The following is a 14249-nucleotide window of genomic DNA, read 5'->3' on the forward strand; positions in this document are numbered from 1 at the left end:
GGGGGGGGCTGGACTAGAAGACCTCCACGGTCCCTTCCAACTCTTGTTATTCTGTTAACTCTAGAGCGAAAGGGGAAAGTCCATACATTTGCACAAATTGAGCTGGTTTTTGGTGGCAAGGGCCAGCTGACCTTGTCAAGCTAATCACGGCTGGACCCGATTAGAACTGGGATGGGGGACCACAAGGAAATCCCAGGGCTATAGGTCCCGCCTAGGAAATCGGGAAGGAAAACAGGGCAGGAAGAGGTCCACCTTGCTGTGTAGGTCCTTCCTTTCTGTATTGCTGCCAGTAAAACTGCACCGATGTGTCCCTGGAATCCCTCCTAGGAGCTGAGCTCAGAAGAAGGGAGTCCTTTGAGCAGTTTCAGTGGCGTATTTATTTCCTCTTGCAGATCTTCAGTACAACAGCTGCAGTGTTCCTGAGGAGGACTGGTCGGGCTCCGAAAACGAAGTGGTCTACGCCATTTATTTCCCGGGGTCCATCGTGTGGGCCAAGCAATATGGATACCCCTGGTAGGCAAAAAATAACCAGATTAAAACGGTCCATCCCCGACCCCAACTTAGTCTGGTGTCCTAAACGTCATCAATTTAGATTAAATAACAGGATAGCAGAGTTGAAGGGACCTGGGAGGTCTTCTAGTCCAACCCCCCCACTCAAGGCAGGAGACCCTCGACCATTTCAGACAAATGGTTGTTCGCTCTCTTCTTGAAAACCTCCAGTGATGGAGCACCTAGAACTTCTGGAGGCCAGTCGTTCCACTGGTTAATTGTCCTCACCATCAGGGAATTCCTCCTTAGTTCTGGGTGGCTTCTCTCCTTGATGAGTTTCCATCCGTTGCTTCTTCTCCTGCCTTCTGGTGCTTCGGTGAATAGGTTGTCCCCCCCCCTCTTCTTTGTGGCAGCCCCTCAACTATTGGAAGACTGCTATCAAGTCGCCCCTATTCCTTCTTTCTGTTAAACTAGACATGCCCAATTCCTAAATGCAGAAGTCATTCCAGAGCCCAAATCCAGAAAGAGAGGATGTATACACCGAGGGGGACTTTTATAAATTAAGGCAACAGAGGTGTTATGTGCGTCTCTTCGTCACGTGAGGGTACAAACGCTGCATTCAGAAGTGCTTCCCTGTTTCCATATTGGGGGGGGGGAACCTGGTTAGACAGAGCACGGAAGGACCCGTGGCACATCCAGGCTGAGTTTTTCCAAGGCATTCTACTTTAATTGTGCCACTGCTGCCTCCAGTCACACAACTCACAAATTCACCTCCCAGCCGCCCTCTTAATGCTCTTGTTCAAACATTTTGGCGTGTGGGAGTTTCTATGACAAATATTCCAAGGGAATTGTGGTTTCTCCGCAGTGCTGAATGCAGCCTCTTACAGCCACTTTTTCTACAGATGGGGAGCCCGCCCGGGCAACAGCCTTATTTATGTAAGCCGTGGAGGTTTGTTTCGGCCTTGTCAAATTGACCAGGCTCTCTTGGCCAAATTGGGCTGTGGAATTGACCAGGGCATAGGTAAAGCAGCAAGGTACCGTCAGGATAGGATGGAAAAATGCCCCTGGATTAGCGAGGAGAAAGAATTCCGATCTTTTTTTCTTTCCTTTTTTGAAGACCATATTTTATTTTTTTTATTTTATTTTAATTCCATTTATATCCTGCCCTTCTCCGAAGACTCAGGGCGGCTTACAAGCTTAGCAGTAGCCTTCATTCTATGTATATGCCTGCTTGTTAGGGCTTTCACACACCCCCCCAAGCGGCATTATTACAAAGTCAGCTTAATTGCCCCCAACAATCTGGGTCCTCATATCAGATCTACCGGCATGGAGAAGTTACGGCCCTAATCTGAGGAATTTTTGCCCTTTTGAAATCAGCAGCCACTGGAATCCGCAGCTTTTTTCATCCCTCTTTTTTCTCTCTCACACTTGGATGGCCTGTGTGTGTGTGTGTGTGTGTGTGTGTGTGTGTGTGTGTGATGTGCATGCTGCACCATCCTTGTGCTTTGGGACGTTACTGTCCTTCCCCGTGCAGGGAGAAGAGGCTGCCTCGCGTCATCCACAGCTGTAAGGAACAGTCTCGGCCCAAGTCTGGCAGCTTCCTAAAAAGCCACCTGACCTTGAATCGGGGGCGGTTCAAAACCCCCAACGGTCTCTGGCCTCCACGGTCTGCTCGACAGCCGTCCCTCCTGCAGGCGGAGAGCCCCGGCAGCCAGGTTTTTACAGCGCCCTTGCCAAGGCAGCAGCTGCGGTTCTTCTGGCGGGAGAACTAGCCAGAAATGGGGCTTCTGACCCACGCAAAGGGGGAACGGCCGAGAAGTGCTTCTCCCCTTTCTCTTGCAGATGTCTGCCATCTATCTGGATTTTACGAAAGAACTCTCTGCGCTCTGGCGCTTTGATTCTTAAGTCCCTCATACTGAGGGCTCCTGAGCAAAGCCAGCTCACGTTTTATGGCAGAACTGGCTCCTGTAATGGCACCAGAGGAGCAGCTTGGGTTAACTTTTCTGGAAATTCCAACTTAGAATTAACATTTTCACCTTTAAGGTTTTAGCGCCGTCGACTTGGCTTTCCTGCAGTTTTCTCAAAGGTGATCCCCCCCACATCTATTTAGTCAAGTTCTATTCCCCCCCCAGAAAGTTTTTTCCTATGGTAGCGCTTCCTGGTCCAAGCTCAGGTAGTCCTCCTCTTATGATCACAACTGAGCCCAAACTTTCTGTTGTTAAACAGGACAGTTGTTCAGTGAATTTGTCCCATTTCACGACCAGTTGTTAAGTAGATAAATGAATCTGGCTTCCCCATTGACTCTGCTTGTTGGGAGGTCACGAAGGGGGGGTCACGTGACCCCTGGACACTCATAAATACGAACCGATTGCCAAGCGTTCGAATTCTCTTCACGTGGCCCTGGGGACGCTGCGACGCTTGTAAGCGTGAAAAACACTCATAAGACCCTTTTTTCAGTGCTGTTGTAACTTTTAACACTCGCTAAATGAACTGTTGTAAGTCAAGGACTAGCTGCAATAAGGATCTTGGCCAAGAAAATATAACTCTACAATAAACCCATGGTTTATTTTAGTCCTACCAGCCATATTTGTTGAAGTTCATCCTTCTAGGTGGTTTCCTGTCAGCCACAGACTCAGGAATTCTGGGAGTTGAAGTCCACGAGTCATAAAAGAGCCAAGGTCCCCCACCCCTGGACTAGGCAAAGGGGGTCTTTTAGGTTGAAACAATCTATACCTGTACAGGCAGCCCCCAACCCTATGACCACAATTAAGCCCAAAATTTCTGTTGCTAAGTGAAACATTTGATAAGTGAATTTTGCCCATTCTATGACCTTTCTTGCCACAGTTGCTAAGTGAATCGCTGCAGTTACTAATTTAGTAAATTGGTTGTTAAGTCAATCTGGCTTCCCCGTTGATTTTGCTTGTCAGGAGGTCACAAAAGGGGATCATGTGACACCCCCCGGGATGCGGCAGCTGGCTATGTCTGGTTTAATGAGAAGGAGGACCAGAGGTGACATCATAGCAGCGTTCCAGTATTCGAGGGGCTGCCCCAAAGAAGAGGGGGGGAGGGTCTCCACCTATTCTCCAAAGCACCCGAAGGCAGGACAAGAAGCAACTGATGGAAACTGACCAAGGAGAGAAGCAACCTGGAACTAAGGAGAAATTCCCTGACAGTCAGAACAATTAACCAGTGGAACAACCTGCCTCCAGAAGCGGTGAATGCTCCAATACTGGAAGTCTTTAAGAAGAGACTGGACAGCCATTTGCCTGAAATGGGATAGGGTTTCCTGCCTGAGCAGGAGGTTAGAATAGGAATAGGAATAATAGGAATAGGAATAGGAATAGGAATAGGAATAGGAATAGGAATAGGAATAGAATAGAATAGAATAGAATAGAATAGAATAGAATAGAATAGAATAGAATAGAATAGAAGCTGGAAGGGACCCTAGAGGTCTTCTACTCCAGCCCCCCGCTCAAGCAGGAGAACTTCCACCATTCCAGACAAGTGACTGTCCAGTCTCTTCTTAAAAATCTCCAGTGATGGAGCACCCACAACTTCTGGTGGCAAGCTGTTCCACTGGGTAGAAGACCACCAAAGTCCTTTCCAACTCTTTTTTTTTTGTATTCTCTGTCATAAATATGAGTCAGTTGCCAAAGGCCTGGATTTTGATCAGGTGATCGTGGGGATGCTGCAATGGTCATAAATGTGAAAGACAGCCATAAGTCACTTTTTTCAGTCCATTTTAACTTTGAACAGTCACTCAATGAATGAGGATTATACCTGTATTAGATATTTTTCTTAAAAAAGATCAAGATCATGTTGTTTGAAGGTCTCCTCGTCCCGCTCACTCCTCCTTCCCCTTTCCATGAGGCCAGCAGGGGTCCCCGAGTGTTTCACGGGGCCGAGGAGGTTTCAACCTGGTTCTCGCTGGCGCCAGTGGGGAAGAGATGGGGGTGTAAGGTGCTGCAACAAAGCTGCGATTGTGGCGCACCACAAAAAGCGACCAAGGGACGAAACCGTGGTTTGCAGAAATGTTTTCCAGAGTCTTTGTGACTCTACGGACGCCCTTGTGCGACACCACTTGACCGGCCTGCTGGATTTAATTCATGTTCTGCCTTCGTGTGCTAGATCAAGCTCACCAAACAGGCTGGATTTGCACAACAGACTGAGCAGCCACAACAGAAACAAACGTAACCAAGGGGAACGCTAAGCTCTGCCTGTCGGAGAGATGCGTCTGCTGGCTGCTTAATCGGGCCCAGTCGAGTGTTTTGTATAAACACAGCCTGCATTTGACTTTCTCTCAGCGCTTTTAAAAAGTCGGTGAAATGGTAGGGCAGACCTCTGACTCCAGGCTTGCTCTTCTTCATCCTTACATGCGGTGCTCCACTTACGACCACAACTCAGCCCAAATTTCTGTCGCAAAGCGAGAGAGCTGCTAGGCGAATTTTGCCCCATTTTACAACCTTTCTTGCAGTGAATCACTGCAGTCGTTAAGTTAGTAACGCGGTTGTTAAGTGAATCTGGCTTCCCCGTTTACGTGACCCTGGGACAGTGCGACCGTCATAAGTATGGGCCAATTGCCAAGCATCTGAGTTTTGATCACGTGACCACGGGGATGCCGCAACAGCCGTAAGTGTAAAAATGGTTGTAGGTCACCTTTTTCAGGACACTAACTTCGAGCGGTCACTAAACGAACCGTTGTCAGTTGAGGACTGCCTGCAGTTAGCTTTGCTATGCACAGTGCGGTTATGTGTCTGGTGCAGAAGCCAGAATTGCGTTCTCTTCTCCATTGCCCTCTCCTCCAAGAAGGGAGTCATGTTTAAGAGGCAATTATTAATTAAGGTGAAATTTTCACATTGGGCTTTCAAGATTTCTCAGAGAAGGATTAAAGGAAGAACAACCTTTCTTCGTTAGAAGAATGAATTTAATTAATTAACTAAAACTTGACCAGGGACCCCGTAGCTCATTGTTCTCTGCTCTCCTTCCTGACTCTGTTTTTAGGTGGCCAGGGATCATAGAAGCCGACCCTGACATCGAAGAGTACTTCCTGTTTTCTTCCCAGGCAGACTCACTTCCTGTTAAGTATATTGTGTCTACTTGTCACGTTTTTGTGTATCTATGTACCCCACCCATGTGGTCACCCATTATAATCAGACCTCGCAGGAGAGGCGTTTGGGATAGTGGGAACTCCTCGAAAAAGGGGAAGCCGGCAGCCCAGCTGCAAACAGTCGGGATGAATTAAAAAAATGGAAGACGGCCAGAGGCCAATAAAATTGCCCCCCAAAGCAAAGGGAGGAGGGGGTGCCAGACAACTGCCCCTCTTCTCCAAAGGGTGGGGAGGAGTTGCAAAGAACACCCCCCCCCCAATTGGGGACAGGCAAGCAGTGTCTGGGCAGTTGATCTAGCGTAGAGATTGCAGAGGAAGGGATTACCGATACAAGAGAGTAAACAGGCCATAATGGGTATACCTATTAAAAGGTATAGGTATAATAATAATAATAAGTTGGAAGGGACCTTGGAGGTCATCTAGTCCAACCCCCTGCTAAGGCAGGAAACCCTATACCATTTCAGACAAATGGCTGTCCAGTCTCAGGGAATTCTGGGAGTTGAAGTCCACGAGTCATAAAAGAGCCAAGGTTGCCTACTCCTGATCTGGGGAATTAGACTTGCTAGCTAAGATGGGCCTTTCCAGTGCTTCTCCTATGGTTTTCCTTGCAAAGGCCGTCGTATCTTTGCCTCTCGTGCTTCGCTTCTGCTGCAGGCGGCTTCTCCCCACACTGGCCACTGACCTTCTCTCCTTCTTGCTTAGTCCAAGTACCACGTGACCTTCTTCGGCCACTCCGTGACCCGCGCCTGGATCTCTGCCTCCCAGCTGAAGAACTACGGTGAAGCACTTGGGGAAGGAAGCACCTTGGTACGAGGAGGGCCTTTGAGGGTTTCTTTGGCAAGCGGGCCACAAAAATCCAAGGCTTTTGTTGTGTGTGTTGTGTGTGTGTGTGTGTGTGTGTGTGTGAGAGAGAGAGAGAGAGAGAGAGGCATCACCACCCATGTGCCGAAGTGACAGAGCTTGTGTCTGCTTTCCTTGTGTGTCCCTCAATGAGCCTCCCATGTCCAGATGATTCGGGACACAGATCTGTAGCAGGTTGCAAAGGAGTGTGTGTGTGTGTGTGTGTGTGTGTGTGTGACAGTGTGTGTGATTCCAAATCAATGTGTGTGTGTGTGTGTGTGTGTCTCCAAACTTAGCAGCTTTAAAACTTGTGGACTGCATGGTTGGCTGAGGAATTCTGGGAGTCGGAGCCCACAAGCCTCAAAGTTGCCGACTTTGGAGACCCCTGCTCTAAGCAAATTGTTTTGATGAAGGTACAGGGGGTCCTCGACTTACGACAGTTCATTTCGTGACCGTTTGAAGTTACAACGGCACTGAAAAAAGGGACTTGTGACCATCTTTAAAAACCTACGTCCACCGCAGCAGTCGTTAAGTGACTACGACGGTTGTTAAGTGAATCTGGCCTCCCCCTTGACGCTGCTTGTCAGAAGGCTGCAAAGGGGGAAATGGCAGGACCCCTCTGGGATGCTGCGACCGTCACAGATATCAGCCAGTGTCCAAGAGTCTGGATTCTGATCGTGCCTCTGTGGGGCAACAGACGTAAGTGTGAAAAACTGTCGTAGGTCCCTTTTTCCAGCGCCCTTGTCACTTCGAACGGTTATAAATTAAGATCGGCGCCCACTCCTCCTCCCAGCCACTCTTCTCTCGGGAGCGTCCTTTTTTCACAACAGCCACAAAATCCCAAACTTTCTCCCCAGGGGGAAAACCTGCCTGACCCCTAAGGCAAACTCCCCAGCTGTGTGAAAAAGGGGGGCCCGGCAAAGAGGCTTCTGTTCCCATTCTTCCAGACCACCTCATTTCCAGGGCTGAAAAACAACAAGGGACGGAAGGGGAAACCGGAGGGAGGATGATGGTTTAGCATCCTCCCGTAGTAACCCTTTCGCGACAAATTGGCAGCTCTGATTTTAAGCCTCTGTTCCAGGCCAAGCTCAGGAGTAAAAGTGAGAAGAAGGACCTCAAAGCGGCTCTGGAAATGGCGAAAGAAGCAGAACAAATCAGCATTCAGGTGGGCCCGGATTCTGGTTACAAAGCTTGCGGCCGCAAAAGTTGCAATTTTTTTCCTGGAATAACCGTCGTCATATATTCTCAACGCTTTTGTTCGGGCTCTAGGCCAGGAGTCTCCAAATCTGGCCACTTTGTGGCCTTCAATTCCCTCTCATGGGGGGAATTCTAGGAGTTAAGCCCACAAGTCGTAAAGTGGCCACCCCAGATCTACACACTGAACTGCCACAACATTTCAATCCACCTGATTCTGGTTGTCCCTTGTACTTTTTTTTCCTTTTTCCCCAGGCCTGATTTGTGGCGCTTTGGTTCTTAGGGACCCGGCATGTTAGAACTGGCTCCACTTGCATCAAAACGCGTCCACAAGCTTCGGCAACCTCTTTTTTTTTCTGTCATTGTCTTCATCACATCTCTTCCCCCCCCTCCCCCTTTCCCAACATTGCCCAAGGGACACCTGAAGATGTGTAATCTCTTTGTCACCTTTTCAGGGAAGAGTAAATCTATTCAGTTTGGGTTATGACAGAACAAGGGGCATTAGGAAAAGAGGGAGGCAGCCTCAAGGTGACAGGCGGACTCCTCTGACCCACCTGATTCCCCCCCCCCGTGTGCTGCAGCCCTGTGATTGGCAGAGGTTTTTCTTGGTGACAGGCAGACAGGGAGGGTAGCAAAACTGGGAGAAATCCACCAGCTGATTTGTCTATCTTACGTATCATGCTATATACCAGGGCTTTTCAACCTTTTCACCCGTTGTGCCACTTTTAGGATATGGCAACATCCGAGTACCACCGGTCGCCTAGCAAGGTGTCAAAAACTTGATGACCCCTGCCCCCCAAAAAGGGAAAAAATTGATGAACTACAGGTAGTCCTCGACTTACAACAGTTCACTTAGTGACTGTTCGAAGCTACAATGGCACTGAAAAAAATGCCCCCCAAGCCACAGCCAAGCGAGACACCCACCTGCCCGCCCGGCGGCGCTCTTCCTCCTCTCCCAGCTTTTCATTGTTGTGAGCATTTCCGTTGAGGATTGGCAGCGGGGGTGGGGTGGGGGGGTGTTTGGTTTTTATTCCCCCTCCCCCTCTGCTGGGTGGTTGCAGCAGGTTTGGGTCGCTTCACATGGCCCAGGGACACTGTGTCCGTCATAAATATGAATCGGTTGCCGAGAATCTGAATGTAAATTACAAGACCCTGGAGATGCTGCAACATTCCAGCTGATCGCTGCTTCTTCTGGGCTCAGCAGAAGCGCCGGGATCAGTGCTGTTTTCCAGCTGGATCCTGGCGCTTCCGCTGAGCCCCGACAGCCCTGCAGCTCCAGCCGTCTCTCGCTCCGGCTTGTGCGGTGCTGCCACTTTCCTAGGATGGTCGCGTACCACCTGCCAGGTGCCAACGTACCACAGGTGGTAGCCGTACCACTGGTTGAAAAGCCCTGCCATGTACAGTATATCTACCTTATCAGAAGAGCATCATCCACAGTGAGTCAGAACACGCACAATAGAAGCCGCAGAGCGATTGTGTGTGACGGGGGGGTGGGGAGCAAATTTCACGCCAGTCTCGATTTCTGTTAAGAGAGATGGAGACGTTTTTAACTCAGCACTGAGAAAAGGCCCCTTGATTAAACCATCTCCTAACTTCTGCTCATTCGGGCTTCCTCTTCGGGTGCTGTTTGTTAGGATAATCCATTTCTGCTTCATTCGTTATTGCCACGATGTCTGCATTGCTAGTGCAGGCCCAAGCTCCCTTTGCAAAATTTTGTCCATTTATTTATATTTCCTATTTCTAAACTGCACTGAATTGAGGAGGCGCACCCGTAAAATGTGGTGCTGTTTGAACCTGCCTTGTTTCAAACAAACACAGACCGATTTTTCCTTTCCTTATCAGAAATCTCTCGTTGGGTATAAGGCAGACAGCCTTGCAAGGCAAGCTGCTAATATTTTAAATAGGAAGGTGATTAACCCTTCTGTGTCACCTGACACGGGGGAGGGGGGCATTTTCCTCAGGGTTTGGTGGTGGTGATGATGATGATAATGCAAAAGGCACCTTTGCTTGGGACAGTTACATCCTGCAAGGATACCTTTGACACCAACAATTACATCTACCTGTCTCAGGTCCTTGGGAAGGACTCGCCGGGTGGGCAAAAATGCCAACTCAGTCAAAATAATATATTAAATTTATATGCCTGCCTGACTTATGGTGGCCCAGCTTTCTCTCCCACAGACGTGTGTTTATATTAATTATTTATATCCCAAGTTTATTAACTTGATCAAGTAACTCCAGGTGGCGAACATCGCTAATATGCGTTTATGCCACACACAAAAAAAGAGTGCAAATGTTGGAGACTTCCGGTGGCGGCGCGGCACCGAAGATAGCCGTTTCGGGCTGTCCGCTTCACAGCTGAGTTTTTCCACCTAAAACAGCGCCGATCAGCTGTTTAGGTGGATTTGAAGCCCCCTCCTCGGGAGAAGAGGAGGGGGTGAGGCCCCAGGTAGGGGTTGAGTTCTCTGGGGCCGCCTGAGCTGAAAGCTCGGGCGGCTGAAGGATTGAACTCCCCCGTAGCCTGGGTTGCTCCCAGCTGTTTAGCGTCTCTGCTCCGGGATTTTTGGAGCGGAGCCAGGCGTTTGCGACCACCCCTGCCAGAAGGAAAGACTATGGAGTAAAAGGAGCAGGCAGAGCGGTACAGGAGGTTCAGGTGAAGAGGACTTTTATTCTTACTCTTTAGCTTGATGGACTTTATAAACTTAAAGTGAAAGTGCGCAACAAGTGAAAGTGAAGAAAGATGGCGGCTAAATCTTCCTCTAAAGTTCTTCGGAGTGCGGGAACTTCCCCGGTGCAACAGACATCGTTGCAAGCTCTGCTTCCTCCTGCACCTCCTGTGGCATTGACACTTAAGGATTTACAAGACGCCTTTGCAAGGCAATCCCAGGTAATTTCAGAAATGCTGGATGATAAGGTGGCAAAGTTGGAGGAGAGAATGGAGAAATTGGAGGAGAGGATGGAAGAGAAGCTTAACGAGAAGTTTAGTGCAATGAGGGTAGACATCTTGTCTACAGTGGAAAGCGTGGCTGAATGTGTGCAATGTTTGTAAGAAAAAATGGAGGATCTTAGTCAAAAGAATATCATATTAGAAGTAAAGGTACTGGAGAATGAAAATTTAAGGGACAAAATGGACGGAGAATTGAGTCTTGTCCAGTATCATCAGATGCAGTATGCTATAAGAATCAGGGGCTTAAAAGAGAATCCTAAAGAAGACCTAAAGCAGCTGATTTCTGAGGCTTTGGAAGTAGTATTGGGTCAGCCAGCATCTGAAATAGAGGGATGTATGGATAAAGCTTTTCGTGTAAATTCATGGATTGCAAGGCAGAGGAAGCTACCTAGAGATGTGGTGGTCTATTTTACAAAGAGAGCAACTAGAGATGAAGTTATTCAAGCTGCTTATGATACTAAAGTTGTGGTTGCTGAGCAAGAAGTTTTGGTTCTAAAAGAAATTCCTCCAAAGATTTTAAGGAGAAGGAAGGATTTTGCATTCCTCGTACAGGAACTTAAGCAACATGATATTAAGTTTAGATGGGAGATTCCAGTTGGACTGGTGGTGATGTACGAAGGTAAAAGATATCGTCTGGTTACTGTGACTCAGGCGCGTGATTTTTACAACAATGTTTTAAAAGCAACCCCACTATCACTCCTGGAAGCAGCAAAGGGATCTGGAGAGGGAAAACCTCAAGAGGCTGACGATGGACAGACAGAGGAGAATGGTGCTGGAGGGGATCAAACTACAGCTTCATTGGTGGCTGCTGGAGAGCAGAGGTTGACGCGCGCCGCTGTAAAACGAGCAAGACAAGTACAAGAGCAAGACCAGCAGAAGTTTATGGAATTCTCAAAGCGTACTTATAGTGAAGCTGTGGGAGGAGCGCGGCCCAAAGAAAATATAGGGGCTATTAAAGATGTGCTTCAAAAGCTTCGGGATGCCACGCATGGCGACTAAATTCCTAACCTGGAATGTCAATGGATTAAATTCACCACAGAAGAGAAAGAAAGTTTTTCAATATTTAAAACAATTTAAGATTGATGTTATATGTTTGCAAGAAACGCATATTAGGGTTATGGACCAAAAGTATTTATCGAACTCAAGGTTGGGTACGCAATTTGTTGCTTCTGCGATGAATAAGAAAAATGGAGTGGTTGTCTACGTTAAAAGTACTCTAACAGCGGAATTAATTGAAGCAGATACGCAAGGAAGATATGTTATGATAGATTTGTTGTTAGAAGGTAAAAAAACGCTTTTAGTTGGACTGTATGCTCCTAATCAACAACAAGCTGATTTTTTTAGTTCACTTCATACAAAGCTTACTCAATTGGATTATAAATCGTTTATTTTTATGGGGGACTGGAATGGTGTATTGGATGTACAGATGGACAAGGCGGGTTCTTTTAAGCGTGCTCTGAGTCATGCCAGATTGCCTAAATCTTTTTTTGAAATGAAGGACGACTTGGAATTGAGAGATATCTGGCGTGACATACACCTACGTGAAAAGGATTATACTTTTTTTTCTGACAGACATCAATCTTTTTCTAGGATTGATTTTATTTTGTTGACTAATGATCTTTTTTCTAGGATTAAGAAGGTAAAGATTTGTGCAAGGACTATTTCGGATCACAGTCGTTTGGTTAGAGATCAATAAGGACAATAGGGATAGGCGCTCGTGGCGTGTAAATGAGAATTTGTTTAGAAATCAGAGAAATGTGGAAGAATGTAAACAGCGGATGAAGGATTTTTTTGAAATTAATATGAATAAGGATACTTCTATGGACATGGTTTGGGATGCTAGCAAGGCCTACATGAGAGGGGTGTTGATATATATGAATAATAAATACAGACGTACTTTGGAAGCCAGAAGGAAAGAACTGGAGAATGAAATTAGGGAAAAAGAAAAGGTCTTAATTTTGAATCCATCGGATGTAAAGACTAAGGAAGTTATTAAGCTATTAAGAGGACAATTCGATAAATTGATGGCTGATCAAGTGGCAACCAACTTGCGGTTTGCTAGGCATAATACTTTTTGCAATGCTAATAAGCCAGGTAGATGGCTAGCTTATAGACTAAGGAAAAAGCAAAGGGCTTCTAATATAGATAAAATTGAACATAAGGTAAAGGTTGTGTTTCAACAGGATCTTATTAAGGAAGCCTTTGTGGATTTTTATTCTAAATTATATGCTAAGGAAAAGATTAATGAAAAAGACATTGATGTATATTTGGAGAATGCTAGCATCCCGGTTCTTACGCAAGTACAAAAAGAGGAGATTAACCAGTTGATAACAGAAGAAGAAATTCTTATAGCAATTAAGGAATTGAAGCTGGATAAAGCGCCAGGTACGGATGGTTTGACTGCGGTTTACTATAAAAATTTACAAATGGAGTTGATAAAGCCGTTAAAGGAACTGTTTCAGTCAATTCAGAGAGGGGGAAAGGTGCCTCCGTCTTGGAGAACTGCTTTTATCTCTTTGATTCCGAAGGAAGATCAAGATGCTACTCAAGTTAAAAATTATAGACCGATATCACTTCTAAATACAGATTATAAAATATTTGCTAAGGTGTTGGCTAACAGATTGATGAGGGTTCTGCAACAGGTGATTCATGGGGATCAAACTGGGTTTATCAGTGGTAGGCAAATGAAAAATAATGTGAGGCATATAGTTGATGTGTTAGAGTTTTTGGAAAGGAACAACCAGATCCCTGCGGCGCTAATTTTCTTAGATGCTGAAAAAGCTTTTGATCAATTGAATTGGCAATTTTTGATGAAAGTTTTAGATAAAATGAATTTTGGGGATAAATTTTTGCAACCAATTAGGGCATTATATCAAAAACAAACGGCCCGAATAATAGTTAACAATAGTTTGACTGAAGCATGTAATATTGAGTAGGGCACAAGACAAGGGTGTCCGTTATCACCTTTATTATTTGTTTTAACATTGGAGATATTATTGATAAAAATTCGGAACTCCGGAAAAATTAAGGGTATTCAAATTAGAGATCAGGATTATAGATTGAGGGCGTTCGCAGACGATCTGGTTATTACATTGACCCAGCCAGAAAATTCTGTTGTGGACCTGATGGAGATAATAATGCAATATGGGAGGGTTTCTGGATTTAAAGTTAATGCACAAAAAACTAAAATTCTGGCCAAAAATATGACAGTATCGCAAAAGGCTCTTTTAGAAGGATTAACTGGATTTGAGATTGCTAAAAGGGTCAAATATTTGGGGGTGTTTTTGTCACCCTCTAATACAAAGTTATATAAAAATAACTATGAAAAACTATGGGGCAAAATTCAAAAAGAAATGGAGAGTTGGGAAAAATTGCAATTGTCTTTGTTGGGAAGAATCGCAGCAGTGAAAATGAATGTCCTGCCTAAATTTTTATTCTTATTTCAAATGATACCGGTTCTTAAGAAAGATTCTAATTTGGAAGAATGGCAACGGGGTATCAATAAATTTGTTTGGGCAGGGAAAAGGCCACGAGTTAAACTTAAGATTATGCAGGATACTCGTGAAAGAGGTGGTCTTAAAATGCCCAATCTTAAATTATATTATGAAGCTGCTGCGTTAGCAGGGATAAGTGATTGGATTAATTTGACACAAGAGAGATTATTAAATCTTGAGG

At 46.0% G+C, this 14249-nt stretch overlaps 1 protein-coding gene across 1 annotated transcript in view; it reads left to right on the top strand.

The window, feature by feature from the left end:
* The window catches only part of LOC308676472 (zinc finger CW-type PWWP domain protein 1-like), a gene marked incomplete at its 5' end in the record, with an annotated part of 32774 nt that overhangs the window by 12253 nt on the left and 6272 nt on the right, over positions 1 to 14249 (top strand). Inside the window, 5 exons of the mRNA XM_081342286.1 lie at positions 393 to 513; positions 5491 to 5566; positions 6299 to 6403; positions 7518 to 7601; positions 7914 to 7988. Of these exons, the coding sequence (XP_081198412.1) occupies positions 393 to 513; positions 5491 to 5566; positions 6299 to 6403; positions 7518 to 7601; positions 7914 to 7988 (461 nt within the window). The remainder of the gene's footprint in view (positions 1 to 392; positions 514 to 5490; positions 5567 to 6298; positions 6404 to 7517; positions 7602 to 7913; positions 7989 to 14249) is intronic.

This window comes from Vipera berus (genome assembly GCF_964194415.1).
Source record: "Vipera berus genome assembly, chromosome: W".
NCBI lineage: Eukaryota > Metazoa > Chordata > Lepidosauria > Squamata > Viperidae > Vipera > Vipera berus.